The sequence below is a fragment of the Octopus sinensis genome, linkage group LG24, assembly GCF_006345805.1.
Source record: "Octopus sinensis linkage group LG24, ASM634580v1, whole genome shotgun sequence".
Classification (NCBI taxonomy): Eukaryota; Metazoa; Mollusca; class Cephalopoda; order Octopoda; family Octopodidae; genus Octopus; species Octopus sinensis.
In genome coordinates, this window is record NC_043020.1 from 13,179,410 (window position 1) to 13,207,132 (window position 27,723).

General features: G+C 40.3%; 1 protein-coding gene across 2 annotated transcripts in view; it reads left to right on the forward strand.

Moving 5' to 3' along the window:
- LOC115223942 (Golgi-associated PDZ and coiled-coil motif-containing protein-like) overlaps nucleotides 1-27,723 on the forward strand; it is a 402,854-nt gene that overhangs the window by 73,472 nt on the left and 301,659 nt on the right. The window contains exon 2 of one of the 2 annotated variants that reach the window (XM_029794688.2): nucleotides 1,299-1,422. The exons of the other annotated variant lie outside the window; for it this stretch is intronic. Coding sequence (XP_029650548.1) covers nucleotides 1,299-1,400 — 102 coding nt within the window. The 3' untranslated portion in view covers nucleotides 1,401-1,422. Of the gene's footprint in view, nucleotides 1-1,298; nucleotides 1,423-27,723 lie in introns of those variants that run through there. 2 annotated transcript variants of the gene reach the window in all.

Below are 27,723 nucleotides of genomic sequence, written 5' to 3' on the forward strand. Positions count from 1 at the left end.
TAACAAATTCCTCGTTAGGGAAGAAAACCACCACCCAGGGGTAACCAAAGAACCCCCCACAAATTCTGAGCCACCCTACTCATAAGAAGTACCATGGCAAGTGCTCCTCTCTCCTCCTTATTTCTCAGCCTTTAGGCACCAACATAGAGTAGGCCCTCTTACATGAACCATCCTCACATTCACCCACCTTTCAATAAATTTAATGGATGACAGCACCCTCCTTGGGGTGATGAGGGCTTGGCTGAAGGGTAAAGTACCTGTCTTTTCAGTCTCGTCCATTGCACACTCTCTTTCCCCAGGAAAATTACCTGCTTTTTCCAACCAAAGAACAATGATAGGGTGAGCTTCAGGATGGAGTTAGCCAATTGCTGGATGTGTCCTACATGTGAAAACAGCAGTTTGACATACATCCAAAAGTTAGCAGTGCTCCAGTTTACATGCAGCACTTGTTTATAATGGTATGCAACATTTCTATAGTAAACCAAGAGAGATTTCGTAATCTCGCAACTAAAATACCTTTGTCTTGGAAGGATATGATGCAGGTGGAGGAGGAGGTATGGTTCTGTGTGTGTTTGAAAAATAGTGGAAAGGAGAGAGAATAATGGCGAGTGAGTTGGGTTGTGTATTTTCCTAATTGGTAGCGCTTGGTTTTGTTGTGGGTTGTTGCTGTTGTTAGTGTTAAGTGTTGCATTGGTACTAGTGTGGTGGTGGGAGGCCTTCTATCACTTGTTTGTTTTTTTTTTCTCTTTTCTTTTTTTTGGGTTGAGAGCAGAAAGCTTTGAGGTGCCCTTCTGCACCACACAAATGACATCTTGGCTTTCTGCCCTCAACCAGAACTCACAAATCCTCTCTGTTTGAGCAGATGGCTTAGGTGTGTTTGTGTAGTGGGGAATCTCCCCCTTCCCCTTCCTCTGGTTTGATCTAGAGGAGAAACTTTACCGTGGCCCTTGACCTTATCTTCAGAGATTAAATACATATATTTTTTTTTCATTTAGATTTTTATCTAAACCTTTTCTCAACTTCACCTTTCATTTTCCTGGAGTTGATAAAATAAAATGCTAGTAATATACTAAGGATCAATAAATAATTTACTTTCCCCTCTGAAATTCCCAACTCTAAGAAAACATTTAAAAATAAAACAATACTGATGATGATGTAGATTCGTTTGTTTATTTCATTTATCTTATCTTCGTTAAAAAGTCAGCTGATTAATGTTATTTAAGTTTGAATGTTTTTGCAATTTTTATTTCACCTTTTTAAACATTCACTGATGTAATTTTTTTAAATTCTTATTTCAGGTAAGTATCCAGTTTTCCTGCAGTGGTAATTATATTTATTTCAACTGGTGGGATAAATTTTCCCTATTTTTTTTTATTATATATTCAATTACTAACTTTTGAGAAAATCCCCCCCCCAAAAAAATCCCCCCAAAAAAATCAAAAAAAAAATCAAAAAAAAAAAAAATCAAAAAAAAAATCCCCAAAAAAATAATCCAAAAAAAAAATCCAAAATAAAAAATAAAAAATTCTTTTAAAAAAGTATACAAACAAAAAGATGTAAAGAAATTAAGACATTTTAACAAATCGGGGTTGAATCCAAGTCGGAATGGAATAATCCACACAAAATTTCATTACCGTTTTGTTCCACTACTGAAATGTTTAGTTTCTACTAAAATATCAATTTTCTTGGCCTGATAGTATCTTTGTTAAATTTGTTTTCGTGAAATTGAGTTAAAAGCGATATATATTTCATTAATTATCTACTCATTGTTTCACCTGAATTAACTCGTTAACCTGGAACGACTTGTTGTTTCCACAGATATCCCCCCCCCATTCAATCATGCTTTTTTTTTCTCCCCCTGGTTTATTTGTTGTTTTTTTTAAAGTTTATTTTTAAATTTCTCTTGAAATACCTGGAATATTTTTGTGTGTTGTGTGTGTGTGTGTGTGTGTGTGCATGCATGAGAGAAAGTGCATATGTGTGTATGTATGTGCATGCATGATAAAAAGTGAATCTGTGTGTGTGTGTCAGTGTACACATAAGCATGTGTGTTTTTATGAGTGTTTTTCAGTACATGCACTAATTTTTAAGCATGTCCCACTCTCAAACATGCACACTCTCCCTCTGGCCCTCACAATTTCCCCTTTGTAAGGTTTATACCATGTTCTTATATATAAATTTTATCATTTAAATGTGGAGCCGTATACTCAACAAGCAAGAATATGAACACCTAATTGTATATCTTTAGCCACTCTGATGAGATTCGACTTTTAAATAATTTTAATTATGGTAATTAATTTCTAAAGGTCTGGAATCAAAACAGTCAGAGATGATGTCTAATTTTTTAATTAATAAATAATTATTAATTTTCTCCCCATTTTTTTTACCTTCTTAATATATATATAATATATATACACACTCATACACACACACACACCATGCATACATATGATGAAGTATTAATGTCTACTGCTCCTGTAACGAGACCTGAAGCGAGATATCTCGCTTATCTATGACTTCCGTGAATTTATGGGAATATATTCCCTTACACCTACAATCACAGCCTGCCCACGAACTGACAAAACACCTTGTGTATATATGTTTGATGTTGTTTATATCCTTCGGGCTATTTCTCATTCATATTTGAGTCTTTTCTGTGGTATGAAATGTTGGGACATACCAGCAGATGGTTCTCACACCATTTAGCATATAGTCATAGAAGGTGATTTAGCATGCATCTGGCCTCATTTCAGGTATGTTGTATTGACAAGTCGTGAAGATGACAAGAACATTAATGTCTATTGCTTCTGTACTGAGACCTGATGTGAGTTACCTCGTTGATCTATAACTTCCGGGTGTTTTAACACCAGGCGAACTGATGAGAATATATTCTCTTATGCCTACAATTGCAGCCTGCCCACAAACTGACAAAACACAAACCTTGTGTATGTGGGTTTGATATTGTTTATATCCCTTAGGCTGCTTCTCATTCGTATTTGAACCACATGATTCCGGGTTCTGTCCCACTGCATGGCACCTTGGGCAAGTGTCTTCTAGTATAGCCTCGGGCTGACCAAAGCCTTGTGAGCGGATTTCGTAGACAGAAACTGAAAGAAGCCTGTCGTATATATGTGTGTGTGTGTGTATATATATATATATATATATATATATATATATGTGTGTGTGTGTGTGTATGTGTTTGTTCCTTCCTCCCCGCCAACATCGCTTGACAACCGATGCCGGTGTGTTTATGTCCCCATAACAATAGAATAAGTACTAGGCTTACAAAGAATAAGTCCTGGGGTCGATTTGCTCGACTAAAGGCGGTGCTCCAGCATGGCCACAGTCAAATGACTAAAACAAGTAAAAGAGTATGTGTGTACTGCGACTATGTGCTGCACTTTTCAGCGATGACATTTGCCTATTCATTGCTACAATTTTTCTTTTTTTTTATCTCTCATCTGATGAGAAAAAAAGATTTTGTGTGGGAGTGTTGACATGTGGCCTTAGTCACATGCTTTGCTGTAATATCCCTGCTACATGTGACTGTGTGTTCATGGTAACACCTTCACTACATGTGGCTTTAGTCACATGCTTTGCTGTAATATCTCTGCTACATGTGACTGTGTTCACTGTAACGCCTCCACTACATGTGGCCTTTGTCATGTGCTTTGCTGTAATATCTCTGCTACATGTGGCTGTGTGTTCACTGTAACACCCCCACTACATGTGGCAGCAGTCGCGTTTCACTGCCACATCTCTACTACAATTCTGTCATTCTCTCCCTCCCTGTGCACTCTTCATTCTCTGCCCACTCTCTCTGGTTGAACTGTTCTCATCCATTTTACTTTGGCTTCTAATGAACAAACCACTAATTATAAGGCTGTAATGAATTCTTTTTCTGTGAACAACTTCACCTTAAGTAACTATAATTAAACTACTACTACTACTAACAATAATGAAAATGATGATAATTCCAGCCAGTATATCTGTTAAGTAGGACATAATGTATGCCAGTTACTTTGTGTTTTATTTCTGTATTAATTAATTATAATTAAGCTTCAAGTATATCCTTAAAATTTCATAATTTGTCCTTTTCCTTTTGTTGTATTTTTTTGCTACTTCCATCTGGCAAAGTCTTACCAAATTCTGCCTCTTTTAGCTACTTCGGTTTGTTTACTGTGTTCATTAAGAAAAATGGTGAGAAACATTATTCTTGCTAATTAAATCCATTTCCACACAATATTGTAATTTAATTGTTTTGAAATCTATAAATTGTCTTGTATAAGTTCTGCATTCGCCACCAATCAATTTTAGTGCTAACCACTCAACGATGGAGAACACTCCACTGATGTGTGACCTGCTAATAGAAACAATAATCCAAAGAAAGACACATTGTCCAGTGGCATATGGTGGTTTTTATATTAGGTACACCACCAGACCCAGTGCCACCAATTTCAAGCAGGAGTATAACAAAAGTTTTCCATTAAGCAGTGTGCCATTAGCTGAATGGCAACTAAGTTATTTTACTAAATTCTTTGTTGTATTTAAAGTAATTGAAAGAAACACAGAGCATCTCAAAATAAATACAGTAACGAAAGAGTTAAGCTGTGTGATTAAATTAACCCTTTCGTTAAAACCCAGCTGAAACCGGCTCTGGGTCTGTAGTACAAATGTCTTGTTTTCATAAGTTTTGAATTAAAATCTTCCACCAAACCTTAGTCACAATTTATGTTCCTAACACTAGCTTAAGTATAACTAAGTTATTTTACTAAATTCTTTGTTATATTTAACCCTTTCGTGTTCAGATTAATCTGCTAAATGAAATGGTTATGCATTCACATTGCTTTCAATTAATCATGCCTTATTTCATAGCTTTGGGATTTCGTTGGTGTGATTGTTTATATTTAGAATTACATTGTAGGGTAGGTGTGAGAGGTGAAATCTGGCAAGTTTGAACATAAGATAGGTAGAATATTTAGGCCCGGATATGGCCGGTTTAAATGCTAAAGGGTTAAAGTAATTGAAGGAAACACAGAGCATCTCAAAATAAATACAGTAACGAAAGGGTTAATGAGCAAGGTTAATATTTATAATGAATTTGCCATTTTCGATGGATGTGCAGTGCATACCTAGCACACTCAGAAAATATGCACCTGATATAGTCCTTCCAGGATACAGTATAAGGCTTGGAATGTTTTTGGTTAGAGCTGGCAGAATCATTAGGACGCCGGGCGAAATGCTTATTGGTATTTCGTCTGCCGCTACGTTCTGAGTTCAAATTGCGCCGAGGTCGACTTTGCCTTTCATCCTTTCAGGGTTGATAAATTAAGCACCAGTTACGCACTGGGGTCGATATAATCGACTTAATACCTATGTTTGTCCTTGTTTGTCCCCCCTGTGTTTAGCCCCTTGTGGGTAATAAAGAAATAGGTATTTCGTCTACCGCTACGTTCAGAGTTCAAATTGTGCCAAGGTCGACTTTGCCTTTCATCCTTTCAGGGTCGATAAATTAAGCACCAGTTATGCACTGGGGTCGATATAATCGACTTAATACCTATGTCTTTCCTTGTTTGTCCTCTATGTTTAGCCCCTTGTGGGTAGTAAAGAAATAGGTTAGAGATCTTGCTTGATCAAGGCTACTCTAATAGAAAAACTGTGTACTTTGACTTTCTTAATTCTATCCATTCATTTTGTCCACCCACTCACCATTCCCGAGAGGATTGTGGGGATAGAGAGACAACAGGGTAATGCCGTTAGTAGGAGAGGTTGGGAAGGTGAAAGGGGAGAGTGAGGTATAGTGTCAGAATAAAACAAGGGACACTAAGTTAAGGGATGTCAAAGCACTTGTGAACAAGACAGAAGTGAGTAAATAAAAGAAAGTAACAGCTGGGAAATGAAAAATTGGAAAAAAGTGTAGCCAATACCAGTACCGCCTGACTGGCATCCATACTAGTTGCACATGGTTCTGGGTTCAGTCCCACTGTGTGGCACCTTGGGCAAGTGTCTTCGGGCCGACCAAAGCCTTGTGAGTGGATCTGATAGACGGAAACTGAAAGAAGCCCATCGTATATATGTACGTATATATATATATATATATATATATATATGTGTGTGTTTGTCCCCCCAACATAGCTTGACAACCGATGTTGGTGTGTTTATGTCCCCGTAACTTAGCGGTTCGTCGAAAGAGACCGATAGAATAAGTACTGGGCTTACAAAGAATATGTCCTGGGATTGATTTGCTTGACTAAAGGCGGTGCTGAAGCATGGCCACAATCAAATGACTGAAACAAGTAAAAGAGTATGATAATGTAATAGGATTGTTTTAAATATTGAATGGTTCAGAGGGTCCATCTGAGTAAAATAAGAAACAAAGGGATCTGCAGGTAAAAAAGGGTCAGGAACCACTGTGCTAGAGCAATACTGAGACTTATAGAAGCAGGTGTGTGTGTGTGTGTGTGTGTGTGAACAACTTGTTATGAGGAGTTGCACAACAGCAACAAGAGTGGAGGAGCAATGGCCCAGTGGTTAGGGCAGCAGACTCGCAGTCGTAAGAACGTGGTTTCGATTCCCAGACCGGGCATTGTGAGTGTTTATTGAGCAAAAACACCTAAGCTCCACGAGGCTCCGGTGGGAGAGGGTGGTGAACCCCGCTGTACTCTTTCACCACAACTTTCTCTCACTCTTTCTTCCTACTTCTGCCACAAAGCAGAGGAACCATGGTGTAACCCACTATGGTGTGGTAAAACTTTCAGACCCTAGTCTAGATTGCGAATCCTCTGTACCCCAGGAGGGTTCAGCTCTCCACCCGTTAAAAAGCCACCGTTTACGGAATGAGGATAACAACGTAGCTTTCGCGCCCGTGCAACCGCCAGTCTATCGCATGTGGTGGGTGGATCTTCAAGTTGCCACACGCATTCTTAGTAGCTTAGAGTAGGCTCGAATTAGAGATTATTCTTTGTGGCTCATGGCGTGAGTCCTGATTGGAAGAAGAAGAAGACAGCAACAAGATGTTAACTTATCTTTTTGAAAATTCCCTCTTCGCGAATTTACTAAATTCTTTGTTATATTTAAAGTAATTGAAGGAAACACAGAGCATCTCAACAGAAATACAGTAACGAAGGGGTTAATGAGCAAGGTTAATATTTATAATGAATTTGCCATTTTACATGTCACCAGCATGGGTGCCAGTCAGGCAGCACTGGCATCGGTCACACTCAAAGAGGAACCATCTTGAGGAATAATAAAGTGCTGTTGATTCTTTGGATAAAAATTATGGCAAGTAGGAATGACAACAAATATGGTTGCTTATTCCTTGGCTCTCTTCTGAGAAACTTGATAATGTATTTGATGGGGAAGCAGGGGCGGTGGTGAGGGGGTGGGGGGGAAGAAAACTTAATAACAAATTGTAGAAATCGATAAAGTTGGTAGAAACCGTTTGTTGCCGTGGCAACAAAAAGACTTGATTTGTTTATTTTTGGTTGGAATTAGTATGATAGAGCGGTTGCTAGATGTTCTGATAGTAGGAAGGAGACAGCTTCAGAGCCATCAGAAAGAAAGAAGAAGAAGAAGATGACGGTGATGGTTCTTTCTTAATAGGCATGTTTTCTAAGTCTAATGTTACCGAATCAGGAAACCGAGAGGAATAAAACGAAAAGGAGTTGTAAAAGACTGGACAGATTTATGTAAGGTTTGGGACTTGATGAGAGAAAGAAATGGCGAAGGGGGAAGAAACAGAGAAAAAAAAAGGGAGAAGAAATATAGAGAAGGGTGGAGGCAGAGCAAGAGAGAGGCAAATAGAGAGATGATGTCATTTTATAGCGATGTTATTAGTTGTAAGCTCTCAAATTGTTAAGTAAATGATATTTTGCTTCCTTGCAAATGTAATTTGTTTAAGAGGCTGAAAAGCTATATCATTGAAGATACCGTACAAATGGATATTGTGTGAATTCCATAATGCAGATTGTTGATTGTCCTTCTGTACTAATTAGTGACCTACTTGCTGTCACTTCTTATTTCTTTATTGCCCACAATGGGCTAAACATAGAGGGGACAAACAAGGACAGACAAAGTTATTAAGTCGATTACATTGACCCCCAGTGCTCAACTGGTACTTTATTTATCGACCCCGAAAGGATGAAAGGCAAAGTCGACCTTGACGGAATTTGAACTCAGAACGTAACAGCAGACGAAATACCTATTTCTTTACTACCCACAAGGGGCTAAACACAGAGAGGATAAACAAGGACAGACAAACGGATTAAGTCAATTATATCGACCCCAGTGTGTAACTAGTACTTATTTAAACGACCCCGAAAGGATGAAAGGCAAAGTCGACCTTGGTGGAATTTGAACCCAGAACGTAAAGTGATTGTGGTCAGTGTTGAATAACCCACTAAGATTAGTCTTGGAATCACCTTGATTAAAACATTAAAAACACCTCAGGCTATGGTGGTGGTCAGTGTTGGATTCTAAGGTGGCTTCAACAATTAAGCTGAAGGATTGACCTGGACCTTCACAACTGCTTCCCTTTTAATCTACACAATCCTTTCCCTTTAAATTTACATGACCTTTACCCTTTAAAATTATGACCCCTTGTCTCTATCTGACCTATACAGGTTTTTATGTGGTTCTCATTGCTCTCCGAAATTGATCCCTTTAATTAGTTTCTCTAACTACTAAAACCCGTTACTCTCACTGGCTTATCTTATCATATCATTTAACCAGTTCTGTAGATAAATCTTCCGTTTATTCTTGAAAGCCACCAGCTGTTTTTACCAAAATTCTTTCCACCAACCATTCTACTAGAATTCTCTCACTTCGACCCCAGCCTTGCTTCGGTTTGTGTCTAAAATTTTAAATCTATTTCTTTTACTTGTATCAGTCATTAAGTTAAGTTAATTTTTTGGCTCAAAAAGCAAAAAGCAAGGCCATGTAGGGGGACATGGAGTTATGTACAGGGTGGTGTTCATGCAAAGAGTTCGGGCCATTTCTGGTCAAGGGAGACTTTGAACCGAGCAGTCATCAGCATCTTCACTATCTTGTCCAGCAGCTTATTCCACGGATCCGCAACCTGGACGGAGAAAGCCCCTCTCCTTCGATTGAGATGAAATCGTTGCTGATAGAGCTTTTCGGAGTGACCCCGCTGCCGACGCTCTGGAGCAGGAGTGAAGAAAAGCTCTTTCGAGAGTTTACACTTTCCGCTTATGATACAACCAAGCTGGAGCACCACCTTATTTTAAGTTATCAAATCATCCCCATTTAAAATCTGCTACTTATCCTATCAATTTCTATTTGCCAAACTGCTAAGTTATTTCACTTCACAACAGCTCGTGTCTTCTCCGTTGTTTATATTTAACCCCTTAGCATTTAATCCGGCCATATCCAGCCCAAATGTTCTACCTGATTTATGTTTAAACTGACCAGATCCAACCTCTCATGCCTATCCTACAATGTCATCCTAAAAATATACAAATGCCCCATTGAAATCTTGAAGCGACAAGATAACGTGTGATTAATTCAAAACAATGGAAATAAGATGCAATACATTTGACAAAGAAACCTGAATGCTACAGGGCTAAAGTTTCTTTGTAGATTGTTAATTGCTCATCCAACAGACACACACCTTGTGGCTGTGTGGTGAGTAGCTTGCTTACAAACCACATGGTTCCGGGTTCAGTCCCACTGTATGGCACCTTGGGCAAGTGTCTCCTACTATAGCCTCAGGCCGACCAAGGCCTTGTGAGTGGATTTGGTAGACGGAAACTGAAAGAAGCCTGTCGTATATATGTGTATGTGTGTGTATATATATATATATATATATATGTATATATATGTGTGTGTGTGTGTTTGTCCCCCAACATCACTTGACAACCGATGGTGGTGTGCTTACATCTCCATAACTTAGCAGTTCGGCAAAAGAGACCGATAGAATAAGTACTAGGCTTACAAAGAATAAGTCCTGGGGTTGATTGGCTCGCCTAAAGGCGGTGCTCCAGCATGGCCACAGTCACATGACTGAAACAAGTAAGAGTAAAGAGAGACACATGTAACTCTGGGTTTCTGTTGTTCCTCTATAGTACACATAGTGTACAATATACACATAGTATGCTATACTCTCATAATACTACACAACCATACACACACAGATTGAGATATACATACATGCTACTGCACATGCAATGCACTACACACACACACACACATAATACTAAACATACATGGTATACCATACACATGTAGGACTTCATGCTTAGTGTTCTATACACATATTGAGTGTATTATACACTGTACAATATATGCGTCTTATATACATACAGACATACATCATCTCGAAAGAGTCCAGAAGCTGGCTACCTGCATGGTTCTTGGTCTCGAGCATTTGTCTTATGAAGAAAGGCTGAAGACGTTCGACATTTATTCTCTAGAAAAACGACGACGCCATGGTGATCTCATTCTTGCTCACAACATCATAAGCGGAAAGTGTAACCTCTCGAAAGAGCTGTTCTTCACTCCTGCTCCAGAGCGTCGGCTGAGGGGTCACTCCGAAAAGCTCTATCTGTGACGATTTCATCTCAATCGAAGGAGAGGGGCTTTCTCCGTCTGGGTTGCGTATCCGTGGAATAAGCTGCCGGATGAGATAGTGAAGATGCCAACGACCGCTCGGCTCAAAGTCTCTCTTGACCAGAAATGGCCTGAACTCTTTGCAAGAACACCCTCCCTGTACATAACTCCATGTCCCCCTACATGGCCTTGCTTTTGCTTTTTGAGCCAAATTAACTTAACTTAACTAACTAACTTAAGTATTGCTCAGATGTTGTGCTATATGCATACACTGTACAGTATAGTATGCTGGGTACTGTACACTGTACTACATCTACTGTGTATTACAGACCCTGCATGCATAGAATGGTACAAGTATCTGAGACTAATGTTTGACTAAAGAATCAATTTAATAGTTTCAAAACAGCCATAGGGCCTGATGCTTAGGGTTGGAGGGTAGGTGCTTAAATTGGCCCCGGTGTTTGATTGATATTTTATTTTATCGTAAAAAGCACCCACTACACTCGCATAATGGTTGGCGTTAGGAAGGGCATCCAGCTGTAGAAACACTGCCAGATCAGACTGGAGCCTGGTGCAGCTCCTGGCTTCCCAGACCCTGGTCGAACTGTCCAACCCGTGCTAGCGCGGAAAACGGACATTAAACGATGATGATGATGATGAACCTTGGAAGGATGAAATGCAAAGTTGATCATGGTAGGATTTGAACTCAAGACGCAAAATGTTTGAGGAAATACTGGAAAACATTTTATGTTACTTCGGAGACTTTATCCATCCACCACACTAATATAACAGAACAATAAAAATAAAACGAGTTAGATTGGGATAAAAGAAAACCTGTTGAAAAGTACACAAGTGTGTGTGTGTGTGTGTGTATGCACATACACATCTGCATACATATTTGCAAGGTAACTTACTTCTGAGGTGATTGTGAATAAATGGTTGATTATGAACTCTGAGACAATTCCCAGCACAAATATCACAAGATAATTATAGGAATTTAGCAAAATTGTGTTAAGCAAATTTCGAAATCTGTACAAATGTCTTAAATATCGACAATGCTCTACAATCGAGTTATACGGAACATCAGGTTTATTGAGGTAAAATAAATTGATTTGTATGGAGAATCATGATTACTGAGGTGAAATAAAACCGGCACAGGATCTCAAATTAACTAAAAGCAGACTCAGATAGATTGCTGTTGTTTCTGAAAGTGAAAGTACATTAGTGACATGGTTGGTGTTTAATGCAGAGAAGAAGAATGGACTTAAGATTTAAGCTTACACAAGATTCTGGTGATTTCTGTTCTATAAATAGATCTAGGTTTAGAGTTTCTTAATTCTGTGAGTCATGTGTGTTGGTTAAAGTCTCTAATAATTTATGACAAGTGAATGTTAAGATTATTTACAAGTGAAGACTAAGTGATGGTTTTAAAGGCCGGGAGTGAGATAATTTGCTTTTGTGATGAAAGCCGATAAAAGTTCGAAGACATCGGAAACTGTTGTTTGTCTGGCATGGTTGTTTTCACACTTGCCCAAGTTGCCACGCAGTGACACTGAACCTGGAACCATGTGGTTGGTAAGCAAGCTACTTACCACACAGCCACTCCTGCACCTTGCCCAGTATGCTAATGATTTTGCTTGCTCATCGCCTTCTTAATAATGATAATAATAATAATCGGGTAAAAACCTCCTTCGGTCATGAATCACTATGGGATTGCACCTAAAAAGTTCCCCTCCATGGCACAAGTCCGGACAAGGTTGTTTATGGCATGGTTGTTTTCACACTTAAAGCAGCCATCAAATACACTGGAGTTTATTTGTGTAATGCAAGGTTACGATGTTTGTAAAATATATTTCTTTACTACCCACAAGGGGCTAAATATAGAGGGGACAAACAAGGACAGACAAAGGGATTAAGTCGACTACATCGACCCAGTGCATAACTGGTACTTAATTTATCGACCCTTAAAGGATGAAAGGCAAAGTCGACCTCGGCGCAATTTGAACTCAGAACGTAACGACAGACGAAATACCGCTAAGCATTTCGCCCGGCGCGCTAACATTTCTGCCAGCTTGCCGCCCATGTTTGTAAAATATATTTCTTTACTACCCACAAGGGGCTAAACACAGAGAGGACAAACAAGGACAGACAGATGGATTAAGTCGATTGTATCGACCACAGTGCGTAACTGGTACTTATTTATCGACCCTTAAGGATGAAAGGCAAAGTCGACCTCAGTGGAATTTGAACTCAGAACGTAATGGCAGGCGAAATACTGATTCTTTACTACCCACAAGGGGCTAAACACAGAGAGGACAAACAAGGACAGACAGATGGATTAAGTCGATTGTATCGACCACAGTGCGTAACTGGTACTTATTTAATCGACCCCAAAAGGATGAAAGGCAAAGTCGACCTCAGTGGAATTTGAACTCAGAACGTAACGACAGACGAAATACCGCTAAGCATTTCGCCCGGCGTGCTAACATTTCTGCCAGCTTGCCGCCCATGTTTGTAAAATATGTTTGTTTGTCATCAAGAGAGAGAGATGAGTTCTGCTGTTTCAGGTTGGCCCTTGTCTTTGAAGAAACAGTTCCTCACCGGTGGGACTTGAGCCAAATATGAGGATGTGCTGAAAAGTTCCTGGTTTTGGGTAAAAGAAAATACTGGAGGATCGGTTAATTATTGTTTTGCAATGTTATTACTTATTTCTTTACTGCCCACAAGGGGCAAAACATAGAGGGGACAAACAAGGACAGACAAAAGGATTAAGTTGATTATATCGACCACAGTGCGTAACTGGTACTTATTTAATCGACCCCAAAAGGATGAAAGGCAAAGTCGACCTCGGCGGAATTTGAACTCAGAACGTAACGGCAGATGAAATACCGCTAAGCATTTCGCCCGGCGTGCTAACGTTTCTGCCAGCTCGCTGCCTTAAATGTTATTACTAATTCAAATATACCAGTGGCACGTTCAAACTTCATTAACGAGCCATTCACTGTGTTTTGTCATGAAGTAAATTTCTCACTGTAAATACACCGAAATCGGCTCACAGCACCACCTATCCAGATTATGAAATGCAGGTATTTCAGTATGATTATCTACTCTTCAGTCACAGAAACCGGATGGTGGCTCTGCTAGCTGATAAGAGAGATAGTCTCTCTTATGCTATTCAAGTCTTCAATTTTATTCAACATGTTCCCCTCTCAGATCAACATACTAATTGCAGTGGTCCTTCAATTCTTGTAAGTCCTGTAAAAGAACTTGGAAGGTTGGGCCTCCAACCAGGCCTTAACCCTTTCGTTACTTTTCAGAGCGTCGGCTGCAGGGTCATTCCGAAAAGCTCTACCTGCGACGATTTCATCTCAATCGAAGGAGAGGAGCTTTCTCCGTCCGGGTTGCGGATCCGTGGAACAAGCTGCCAGACGAGATGGTGAAGATGCCAACGACCACTTTGTTCAAAGCCTCCCTGGACCTCAAGTGGCCTGAACTCTTTACATGAACACCACCCTGTACTTAACTCCATGTCCCCCTACATGGCCTTGCTATTTGCTTTTGAGCCAAATTAACTAACTAACTAACTAACTAACTAACTACTGTATTTATTTTGAGATGCTCTGTGTTTCATTCAATTAATTTTAGATATAACAAAGAATTTAATAAAAGAACTTAGTTATCATTAAGCTAGTGTTGGGAACATAAATTGTGACTAAGGTTTGGTAGAAGATTTTAATTCAATACTTATGAAAACAAGACATTTGTGCTACAGAGCCAGAGGTGGTTTTGGCCAGGTTGGTATCAAAAGGGTTAAAGCCAAGAACTTTTCAGCGCCCCCTTGTATCTGTTGTCTATGAAGCAGTTGTGTCCCTGAGGATTCAAATTTTAATGGTTCACCAGCTTTGGACAAAAAGAATCAATTGTATGGCATTAAACTTTATATTTCCAAATTTATTTTAAATGTTTAAGCACTTGCCCTTGTCTTAATACTAATGACTCGTCAAGTACTGCCTCATTAAGCAATGCCCAGAACCTCATTTGAAATAGTCTTTTGTTGGCTTCAGGATTCTTCATTTAAAAAATATTTTGACAAGAAAATTAATTCTGGAAAACTCGTTATTTTAACGCTTAATAAACCAGTAAAAAAAAAAAAAATCCTTTGTAATTTTGACACAGGGCCTGAAATTTTGGAGGGAGGAAAAACTGGTCCCTATTTTATTGCCGTCAAAAAGATGAAAGACAAAGATGACCTTGGCAACATCTGAACTCTGAAAACAAAAAGATGAACATAGTGTCACTAAGCATTTTGCCTGGCGTGCTAATAACCCTGTCAGCTTGCGACATTCGCCTGGCCCCCGTGCCGGTGACACGTAAAAGCACCATCTGTTCATGGCTGTTTGCCAGCTCTGTCTGGCCCCTGTGTCGTTGGCACGTAAAAGCACCATCCGTTCGTGTCCGTTGCCAGCCTCGCCTGGCCCCCGTGCCAGTGACACGTAAAAGCACCATCTGTTCATGGCTGTTTGCCAGCTCTGTCTGGCCCCTGTGTCGTTGGCACGTAAAAGCACCATCCGTTCGTGTCCGTTGCCAGCCTCGCCTGGCCCCCGTGCCAGTGACACGTAAAAGCACCATCCATTCATGGCCGTTTGCCAGCTCTGTCAGGCACCTGTGCGGGTGGCACATAAAAAGCACCCACTTCACTCACGGAGTGGTTGGCGTTAGGAAGGGCATCCAGCCGTAGAAACACTGCCAGATCTGACTGGGCCTGATGAAGCCTTCCAGCTTCACAGACCCCAGTTGAACCGTCCAACCCATGCTAGCATGGAAAACGGACGCTAAATGATGATGATGATGATGATGATGAATAGTATTATAATGATGGTTTCAAATTTTGGTACAAGGCCAGTAATTTCAAGGAGAGATAAGTCAATTACACTGACCCCAATACTCAACAGGTACTTATTTTACCAACCCTGGAAAGATGAAAAGTAAAGTCAACCTTGGCAGAATTTAACTCTGAGCATAAAGACTGATGGAATGCTCTTTTACTTGTTTCAATCATTTGACTGCGGCCATGCTGGAGCACCAACTTTAGTCTAGCAAATCGACTCCAGGAGTCATTCTTTGTAAACCTAATACTTATTCTATCAGTCTCTTTACTTGAACCGCTAAGTTACGGGGACGTAAACACACTAGCATTGGTTGTCAAGCGATGCTGGGTGGGGGGACACACACAAACACACACACATATACATATATACGGCGGGCTTCTTTCAGTTTCCGTCTACCAGATCCACTCACAAGGCTTTGGTCGGCCCGAGGCTATAGTAGAAGACACTTGCCCAAGGTGCCACGCAGTGGGACTGAACCTGGAACCATGTGGTTGGTAAGTAAACTACTTACCACACAGCCACTCCTGCACCTTGCCCAGTATGCTAATGATTTTGCTTGCTCATCGCCTTCTTAATAATGATAATAATAATAATCAGGTAAAAACCTCCTTCGGTCACGACACAGACCATGGGATTGCACCTAAAAAGTTCCCCTCCATGGCACAAGTTCAGGCAGATTTGTTTATGGAAGACCAGCAGTCGATCATGCATACCAGCCTCCCCACTCCACGCCACCAATGTTATCCAAGGGAGAGGCAAAGGCCAATTCAGCTCAGCACCAGTGACATCACAACTCAATTCTACAGCTGAGCAAACAAGAACAACATGAAATGAAGTGTCTTGCTCAAGAACACAACATGCAACCCAGTCCAGGAATTAAACTCACTACCTCATGATTGTGAACCCGACTCTCTAACTACTCAGCTATGTGCTTTCACAATTATAATAACAATAATAATAATCATCATCATCATTTAACGTCCGTTTTCCATGCCAGCATGGGCTGGACGGTTCGACCGGGGTCTGGTAAGCCATGGAGGCTGCACCAGGCTCCAGTCTGATTTGGCAGTGTTTCTACAGCTGGATGCCCTTCCTAACACCAACCACTCCATGAGTGTAGTGGGTGTTTTTTATGTGCCACCGGCACAGGAGCCAGCGCAGGCTGGTCAAACAGCCACGATCGGTTGGTGCTTTTACGTGTCACCGACATGGACACCAGTCAGGTGACGCTAGTAACTGCTACGCTCAAACGGTGCTTTTACATGTCACCAGCACAGTAACTACAATTACCATTCGAATTTTTGATGTTGACGAATAATAATTATATAAATCCATCCAACCCATGCCAGCATGGAAAGCAGACATTAAACGATGAGGATGAAATAATTTTTTATTATTATTATTATTATGAAAGAAAAAAAATCCTAGTATAATTTATTAAAAAAAATATTTTCACTCCCCTTCTGTTTCTCCTGACCCCACCATTCCAATTCTCTACCATCCTCTCAGACTGGACCGGATACTTCACTCCTCCTTCCCCTTCCTTGGTTTCATATCAATAGATTGTTTACAGTGAAAGCTAGTTATTTACATTGCTATTGCTTCTATCTTTGCCCTCGACCTGCCACTTGTTTCTAATTTATTATGGTCTTATTTTCAGAGAACCATTCCACTAATTGCTCTTCAGTCATTATTAGAGATCTCCACTTCCATTCTTTCTCTAAAGGAATCTTGTTGTTAATGAAGAAACATATTTTATAGATTTTTGGATGATATTACATTATAGTTTGACTGGATATAGCAAAATTCAAATATTCTGCTACTTTGTTCTGGAATCAATACATCTTGGTAGTTAGCCAAATCTTGGCTGGAATTGGTTTATTCAGATTGGGCTAATCATAGCAGTTCAACAAAGAAGACCCAACAAATAAGCAAATAAATAAAAGTCCTCTATCTTTTCAAGAATGATTAAAAATTCATTAAAAAATAAGAAACTAATATTTCTAAATTCGTTAATATTGGCACCAAAATATGGAGCAAAGCATTTGTGAAGAATTGTACAAGAGCTGATGGCTCTTGAAGATGAAGACTGGCTGTTTGTGTTGATTTAACCTATTTCTATTTGATGAATCATTTATTAGGGTTTGATGGTTTTGCAAATTTATACATTTGAAAATGTTTGATGTGAAGACCATCATCTGGCTGCAAAGTTATGACCCATCATCATCATTTAGCGTCCGCTTTCCATGCTAGCATGGGTTGGACGGTTCAACTGGGGTCTGGGAAGCCAGAAGGCTGCACCAGGCCCAGTCTGATCTGGCAATGTTTCTACGGCTGGATGCCCTTCCTAACGCCAACCACTCCATGAGTGTAGTGGGTGCTTTTTACGTGCCACCGGCACAACTGCCAGATGGGGCTGGCAAACGGCCACGGTCGGATGGTGCTTTTTACATGCCACCGGCACAGGTGCCAGACAAGGCTGGCAAACGGCCACGGTCAGATGGTGCTTTTTACGTGCCACCGGCACGGAGGCCAAGTGAGGCTGGCAATGGCTACGATCAGATGGTGCTTTTTATGTGCCACCGGCACGGGGGCCAGGCGAGGCTGGCAACGGCCACGATCGGATGGTGCCTTTTACGTGCCACCGGCACGGAAGCCAGTCGAGGCGGCGCTGGCAACAGCCACGTTCAGATGATACTCTTATGTGCCACCGCACTGGTATCACAGCTACAATTTCTATTGATGTTGATCGATTTTGATTTTGATTTTCAGTTGCCTCAACAGGTCTTCACAAGTAGAGTTTTGTGTCCCAAGAAGGAAAGGTATGCATAAGTGGACTGAGGCCATGGGTTATGGTCTCACTTGTCCTGCCGGGTCTTCTCACGCACAGCATACTTCCAAAGGTCTCGGTCTCTAGTTATTTCCTTGTTTATTTATTTTTTTTTTGTCTTTGCTTCTGTGTCTTCCAGGACCATTGTGTATAGCTTCGGAATATGAAAGCTGTCCAACTCATGTTCGACTTGGAAACTAGTGTGTATGGTGGGGGTGGATTGAATATGATATTAGAATAGTTGGAATAGTATTTTGTTTCCAGTTAGTTTGTCCGTTCCATCATTAATCAATAAATGAGATTAAAGAATGGACCTTGTCTTCCATTGGCTTCATTGCATCAAATAACGTAGGAGTGCTACACAGGTGCAGGAGTGGCTGTGTGGTAAGTAGCTTGCTTACCAACCACATGGTTCTGGGTTCAGTCCCACTGCATGACACCTTGGGCAAGTGTCTTCTACTATAGCCTTGGGCCGACCAAAGCCTTGTGAGTGGATTTGGTAGGCGGAAAATGAGAGAGGCCCGTCGTATATATATGTATATATATATATGTATGTGTGTGTATATGTTTGTTTGTCTGTGTTTGTCCCTCCTAGCATTGCTTGACAACTGATGCCGGTGTGTTTATGTCCCCCGTCACTTAGTGGTTCGGCAAAAAGAGACCGATAGAATAAGTACTGGGCTTACCAAAGGATAAGTCCCGGGGTCGAGTTGCTCGATTAAAGGCGGTGCTCCAGCATGGCCGCAGTCAAATGACTGAAACGAGTAAAAGAGAGAGCTTGTCCGTTCCATCATTAATCAGTAAATGAGATTAAAGAATGGACCTTGTCTTTCGGTGGCTTCATTGCATCAAGTAACATAGGAGTGCTTCACAGACAGTAAATGGAGTGGAATATGGACAGTTGTGGTAGCACAAGAGGGAGAAACGGGCAGATGGACAGACAGATTCTAATTGGAGTGCAGCATTAGTTTTAATACAGTTTCACTACATGAATCCTGTATGTATATTTTATTTCTCTGTGAAATGATTTTATGCTAATCTTGTTGGTTTCGGTCTGATAATAACTAATATCATTCTTGGCTGGGAATGGTTCATTTAACAAGCATCTCTTTTTAGCTTAGTTTCTATCCTGGATCACTTAACTTCTCTTCTCCTTCATAATTAAATTGCTGTCTTCAGTTTAATTATAACTGTTAACAGAGACAGAATGGTAAGCTCTTTGTAGCAGAATTGTGGAGGCGCAATGGCCCAGTGGTTAGGGCAGCGGACTCGCGGTCATAGGATCGCGGTTTCGATTCCCAGACCAGGCGTTGTGAGTATTTATTGAGCGAAAACACCTAAAGCTCCACGAGGCTCCGGCAGGGGATGGTGGTGATCCCTGCTGTACTCTTTCACCACAACTTTCTCTCACTCTTACTTCCCGTTTCTGTTGTACCTGTATTTCAAAGGGCCGACCTTGTCACTCTCTGTGTCACGCTGAATATCCCCGAGAACTACTTTAAGGGTACATGTGCCTGTGGAGTGCTCAACTACTTACACGTTAATTTCACGAGCAGGCTGTTCCGTTGATTCGGATCAACCGGAACCCTCGTCGTCGTAACCGACGGAGTGCTTCCATCTGTAGCAGAATTGTGTTTTAGTTAAAAGCATTTTGGTGCAATTTAGAATACAACTCTAAGAACTTTTGACATATTGTTCCAGTATTCAGACTTGATGTTGTGGTTTTCTTGTCATAAAATTGGCAGATTTTGCAGAATCCTTAGACTTTTATGGTATTTGTTCTGGCTCTTCATATTCTGAGTTCGATTCCTACTAAGGTCAACTTTGCTTTTCATCCTTTTGGGGGTCAATAGCATAAAGTACCAGTCATGTGTTACCTCTTCTTGTGACTAGAGTAGAAACCGTTACTATTATTAAGCCGGCGAGCTGGCAGAAACGTTAGCACACCGGGCGAAATACTTAGCGGTATTTCGTCTGCTGTTATGTTCTGAGTTCAAATTCCGCCAAGGCCGACTTTGCCTTTCATCCTTTCGGGGTCAATAAATTAAGTACCAGTTACGCACTGGGGTCGATGTAATCGACATAATACCTATGTCTGTCCTTGTTTGTCCCCTCTATGTTTAGCCCCTTGTGGGTAATAAAGAAATAGGTATTTCATCTGCTGTTATGTTCTAAGTTCAAATTCCGCCAAGGTCGACTTTGCCTTTCATCCTTTCGGGGTCAATAAATTAAGTACCAGTTACGCACTGGGGTCAATGTAATCGACTTAATCCTTTTGTCTGCCCTTGTTTGTTCTCTCTGTGTTTAGCCCCTTGTGGGCAATAAAGAAATAAGAAACCGCTACTATTATTGCTTTATAAATTCTTAATGGATAAAATATAACGACTTTTTCAGAAATGCCTTTTCTGTTTTTATTGTTTTTAAAAGTATTTAACGAAGTCAATATTTCAAACCTAGTTCTGAGCAGAGTTTAACGAGATACATAATGAATTAGCAGGATATTTAACAAAATATTGTTATGAATTTGCTGCACCTCGAGCAGTGAAGATGTTTTGAATATTTGAAGGAAAGTAAGGTTGTAATGATTAGCAACACAATTGCTTGGCAAATAATATATACAGGGTTCAGTTCCTGCCAGTAGGGGGGTCTGTGTGTGTACTGTAACACAGCTGCCTGGCAAGGAATGCATAGAGGGTTCAATTCCTACCAGCAGGTAGTCGTGGTTGTCTACATCTGTTTTCTCTCTCAAATTGGGATTTTCTACTATCTGATGTCACCAACTTGTCAACGCTTTAATAATTAATCACCAAGTTAAGTAAGGAGTCAGATTAACCATTTCACGTCTCTTCCAGTGACTCTCTAGAATGGTGGGTTTCAAACATTTATGACTCCCCCCCCCCATCAGTATGGTGGATCTATCTAAAATTAACAGCATCACCAAAAGCAGTTCTTCATTCACAGTTAGCAAGAATCAGAATTCAGTGTCTTTGTTGCTGGGTTTTTATTATTATTATTATTATTATTTCAATTTAGATGTGATTTATTTATTCGTTTTTTGTTGTTATTGCTGTAGTTTTTTTTTCTTCTTTTATTTTTTCATCGTTGTCATATATATTGGACTTGAAACATTTCGTCTCATCAGAGCAACGAGACGAATGTTATACAACTTATTAAACGAACATCTTTTCTCATAGAACGATCATAAGAACAAGAAAGATTGCTGATGGCATTTGCTGATGGCGCTAACAGACAGACAAAAACGCTATCCTCATCGCATGAACTCAACTTCTTCACTTCACCCCAATCTCGGGGTCCCGCCATCACTACTGGACCCTAACACATAACATGCCTCATTATGTATTGTGTTACTATCTCTGCTCCCCACCGTACCCCCCCCCCAATCCCATAACCATTCATCATCATTATCATCGTCGTTTTTTTTTTTTTTTTTTTTTTTAGTGGTAGTCATGGTGGTAGGGCTTTGCAACATGTTGATCAAATCAGTTGAAGATAAATGGCAAACACTTAACAGATTGTTGCGGGCCGGGCAGAATTCTTCTGTATTGTTACAAATGCTTCGATGGCAATCATGTAAAGAATAATCGCATCTGAGAACCCAGAATGAGGAATATAAGATTCCCCCCTACTGCCCCCACCCCACAACATATGATAAAGCCATATTTTACAGCTAATCTCATGATATTTCCATTAAGATAGATTCCATTAAGAAGATTCATTTAAACATAGAAGAAACCGCAAAAAGGAAAAAAGTGTATAAAGTGGTTTTCTTAATAGTTCAACTGAAATGAGGGAAGTTTTTAAGAAAGGCCAAAGCAGAATTTTTATCAGGCAATGCTGCTATCAAAGGAATTCTATCTTGTTTCAGTAATTAGATTGCAGCCATCTGGGGCCACTGCCTTGGAGGGTTTTAGTCAACACCAGTACTTTTTTTTTTTTTATTTCTTTTGGTGCTATCAGTCTCTTTTGCTAAACTGGTAATTTACAGAAATGTAAATAAACTAACACTGGTTGACAAGCTATGGTGCATGTCAAACATAAAAATACACATAGACTCTATGCTTATATATATATTTATTTCTTTACTACCCACAAGGGGCTAAACAACAGAGGGGGAAAAACAAGGACAGACAAACGAATTAAGTCGATTTCATCGACCCCAGTGCGTAATTGGTACTTAATTTATCGACCCCGAAAGGATGAAAGGCAAAGTCGACCTCGGCGGAATTTGAACTCAGAACATAGCGGCAGACGAAATACCACTAAGCATTTCGCCCAGCATGCTAACGTTTGTGCCAGCTCACCGCCTTTAGTGCTTATATATATATTGTTTAGCGTCCGCTTTCCATGCTGGCATGGGTTGAACATATATATATATATATATATATAAGTTCTTTTCCACTCTAGGCACAAGGCACGAAATTTGGGGGGAGGGGGGTCAGTTTATTAAATTGACCCCAGTATGCAACTGGTACTTAATTTATCGACTCCAAAAGGATGAAAGGTAAAGTCGACCTCAGCAGAATTTGAACTCAGAAAGCAAAGACAAATGAAATAATGCTAAGCATTTCGCCCGGTGTGCTAACATTTTTGCCAGCTTGCCTTATATATATATATATATAATATATATATATATATGCGCAGGAGTGGCTGTGTGGTAAGTAGCTTGCTAACCAACCACATGGTTCCGGGTTCAGTCCCACTGCGTGGGATCTTGGGCAAGTGTCTTCTGCTATAGCCCAGGGCCGACCAATGCCTTGTGAGTGGATTTGGTAGACGGAAACTGAAAGAAGCCTGTCGTATATATGTATGTATATATATATATATGTGTGTGTGTGTGTGTGTGTGTTTCTATGTCTGTGTTTGTCCCCCTAGCATTGCTTGACAACTGATGCTGGTGAGTTTACGTCCCCGTCACTTAGCGGTTCGGCAAAAGAGTCCGATAGAATAGTTACTGGGTTTACAAAGAATAAGTCCCGGGGTCGATTTGCTCGACTAAAGGTGGTGCTCCAGCATGGCCGCAGTCAAATGTCTGAAACAAGTAAAAGAAAGAAAGAAAGAATATATATATAGGGAGAGTGTGCATATGTATGTATGTGTGTTTGCATGTATGTATGTATATATTTATCTTTGTGTGTGCATATATGTGTATGTCTCTCTCTCTCTCTCTCTCTCTCTCTATATATATATATATATATATATGCGCAGGAGTGGCTGTGTGGTAAGTAGCTTGCTAACAACCACATGGTTCCGGGTTCAGTCCCACTGCGTGGGATCTTGGGCAAGTGTCTTCTGCTATAGCCCCGGGCCGACCAATGCCTTGTGAGTGGATTTGGTAGACGGAAACTGAAAGAAGCCTGTCGTATATATGTATGTATATATATATATATGTGTGTGTGTGTGTGTGTGTTTCTATGTCTGTGTTTGTCCCCCTAGCATTGCTTGACAACTGATGCTGGTGAGTTTACGTCCCCGTCACTTAGCGGTTCGGCAAAAGAGTCCGATAGAATAGTTACTGGGTTTACAAAGAATAAGTCCCGGGGTCGATTTGCTCGACTAAAGGTGGTGCTCCAGCATGGCCGCAGTCAAATGATGAAACAAGTAAAAGAAAGAAAGAAAGAATATATATATAGGGAGAGTGTGCATATGTATGTATGTGCGTTTGCATGTATGTATATATATTTATCTTTGTGTGTGCATATATGTGTATGTCTCTCTCTCTCTCTCTCTCTCTCTCTCTATATATATATATATATATATATATATATATATATAGTAGGAGTGCAGGAGTGGCTGTGTGGTAAGTAGCTTGCTAACCAACCACATGGTTCCGGGTTCAGTCCCACTGCGTGGCATCTTGGGCAAGTGTCTTCTGCTATAGCCCCGGGCCGACCAATGCCTTGTGAGTGGATTTGGTAGACGGAAACTGAAAGAAGCCTGTCGTATATATATATATATATGTGTGTGTGTTTGTGTGTCTGTGTTTGTTGATTTGTTCGACTAGAGGCGGTGCTCCAGCATGGTCGCAGTCAAATGACTGAAACAAGTAAAAGAGAGAGTAGTATCTACAGCTAAAAGTCTTTTAGTCTTTTGTGTGTGGAATATTCAGAAGTAAATTTGACTCAACAAAAGGTCAACTCTTACAAGAGGTGTCTGACTTAGTCTTGCACTTTACCATTTCAAGCAACTTGCTGCCCTTAATTTTGTTTTTATATTCAAAAACAACCCCAAGACTGAAATGTGACAAAAACCTCCTATCACACGCACGTTTTCATATCTTTCTCAATTTCCGTTTTTTTGCTTTTACTTTTTGAATTTATTTAAAATAGGTTTATTTATTTATTTATAAATTTTTTTTTTAAATTCCCTTCCCTTTTCTCTTTGGTGTGAGATTCCTGATAAAAGTCACATCCTTGTTGCTTTAACTTTGATTTATCAACAGAAAATTTTTTTTTTTTCGAAAAAGTATGTTAAAATAACCAGAATCTCATATCGGGTATCTAATTCAGATTAACAGGCAATTTGATAATTAAATTTATGAATGAATTGGATGTGTAAAAGTTATAATTATCTTGTAATGATCTCTCACAACATTTTCTTATTAAGTATCTGTTGGCTTGTAATATCTGCGAGATAGAACATGTCTTTAATGATGTCTCGCGGGAAGAAAAAGTAGGCTCTCTCATGAAATGGTACAATTACTGTCAGATTAAAGCAGTAAATTTGGAATTTATTGGACAAGAACCTTGATGTATTGTTGAAAATATTTTTGGCAACGAAATTTATACTTTTTAAATATTGGTTTCAAATTTTGATACAAGACCAGAGGAGGGGCTTATGTCAATGACATTGAGTCCAATGCTCAACTGGTACTTATTCTTATCAACTCTCAAAGGATGAAAGGAAAAGTTGACCTCGGCAGAATTTAAACTCAGAATATAAAGATGGACAAAATGCATTTTGTCTGGCATGCCAACAGTTTTGCCAACTTATTTCTGTACTACCCACAAGGGGCTAAACACAGAGGGGACAAACAAGGACAGACAAAGGGATTAAGTCAATTAGATCGACCCCAGTGTGTAACTGGTACTTAATTTATCGAAGAAGGCGGCGAGCTAGCAGAATCGTTAGCACGTCGGGTGAAATGCTTAGCGGTATTTCGGCTGCCGTTATGTTGTGAGTTCAAATTCTGCCGAGGTCGACTTTGCCTTTCATCCTTTCGGGGTCGATAAATTAAGTACCAGATATGCACTGGGGGTCGATGTAATCGACTTAATACCTATGTCTGTCCATGTTTGTCCCCTCTATGTTTAGCCCCTTGTGGGTAATAAAGAAATAGGTACTTAATTTATCGACCCCAAAAGGATGAAAGGCAAAGTCGACCTTGGCGAAATTTGAACTCAGAACGTAGTGGCAGACAAAATACCGCTAAGCATTTCGCCCGGTGTGCTAACGTTTCTGCCTGCTCCCCGCCTTCACAATTTTGCCAACTTGCTACCTTTATGTTGGTGTGTAAATATTGATTTCAAATTTTGGCACAAGGCCAGCAATTTTAGGAGAGGGGTTAAGTCGATGACATTGATGCCCATGTTCAACTGGTACTTATTTTATCGACCCCATAGGATGAAAGGAAAAGTCGATCTCGGCAGAATTTGAACTCAGAATGTTAAGACAAACTGAATATCATAAGCACTTTTCCCAGTCTGCTAATGATTCTGCCATCTCACTGCCTTAATGATAACAATTATGGTTTCACACACACATACACACAAACATCATCATCATTTAACCCTTTCATTACTGGATTTATTTTGAGATGCTCTCTCTCTCTTTTACTCTTTTACTTGTTTCAGTCATTTGACTGCGGCCATGCTGGAGCACCACCTTTAGTTGAGCAAATCGACCCCGGGGACTTATTCTTTGTAAGCCCAGTACTTATTCTATCGGTCTCTTTTGCCGAACCGCTAAGTGACGGGGACATAAACACACCAGCATCGGTTGTCAAGCAATGCTAGGGGTACAAACACAGACACACAAACACACACACATATATATATATATACATATATACGACAGGCTTCTTTCAGTTTCCGTCTACCAAATCCACTCACAAGGCATTGGTCGGCCCGAGGCTATTAGCAGAAGACACTTGCCCAAGATGCCACGCAGTGGGACAGAACCCGGAACTATGTGGTTGGTAAGCAAGCTACTTACCACACAGCCACTCCTGCACCTATGTGTTTCTTACAATTACTTTAAATGTAACAAAGAATTTAGTAAAATAACTTGGTTATCATTAAGCTGATGTTAGGAACATAAATTGCGACCAAGGTTTGGTGGAAGATTTTAATTCAAAACTTTTGAAAACAAGACATTAGTACTCAGAGCCAGAGCCGGTTTCAGCCGGGATGGTAATGAAAGGGTTAATGCCTGTGCTCCATGCTGGGATGGGTTGGACAGTTTGACAGGATCTGACAAATGAGGGGCCTACATCATGGTCTGTTCCCTATTTTGGCATGGTTTCTACACACGATTAACTCAAAACACCATGAATTAGAAAGTATTAAATTTGACAGAGGAATCTGAATGCTTCAGGGTTAAAGACTGAATTCTTCAAAATGAGATCTCTAGATGCAAAACACAAAAAGAAAACACACAATCTTACAGCAGTCTAGACGCAGGAGTGGCTGTGTGGTAAGTAGCTTGCTAACCAACCACATGGTTCCGGGTTCAGCCCCACTGCGTGGCATCTTGGGCAAGTGTCTTCTGCTATAGCCCCGGGCCGACCAATGCCTTGTGAGTGGATTTGGTAGACGGAAACTGAAAGAAGCCCGTCGTATATATGTATACATATATATATATATAATATATATATATTATATATATATATATATATATATGGCACAGGAGTGGCTGTTTGTGGTAAGTAGCTTGCTAACCAACCACATGGTTCCGGGTTTAGCCCCACTGCGTGGCATTTGGCAAGTGTCTTCTGCTATAGCCCCGGGCCGACCAATGCCTTGTGAGTGGATTTGGTAGACGGAAACTGAAAGAAGCCCGTCGTATATATGTATATATATATATATGTATGTGTGTGTATGTGTTTGTGTGTCTGTGTTTGACAACCGATGCTGGTGTGTTTATGTCCCCGTCACTTAGCGGTTCGGCAAAAGAGACCGATAGAATAAGTACTGGGCTTACAAAGAATAAGTCCCGGGGTCAATTTGCTCGACTAAAGGCGGTGCTCCAGCATGGCCGCAGTCAAATGACTGAAACAAGTAAAAGAGTAAAAGCGTAAAGAGAGTCTCTCTGACTCGATTGAATAGAATGGTCCCCCACCCCACCTCCGACAAAAACTGAAAGTAATTAAATGAAGATTATTATAGAGTATTTGATGTAAGTGATATGGTCTCAGACATG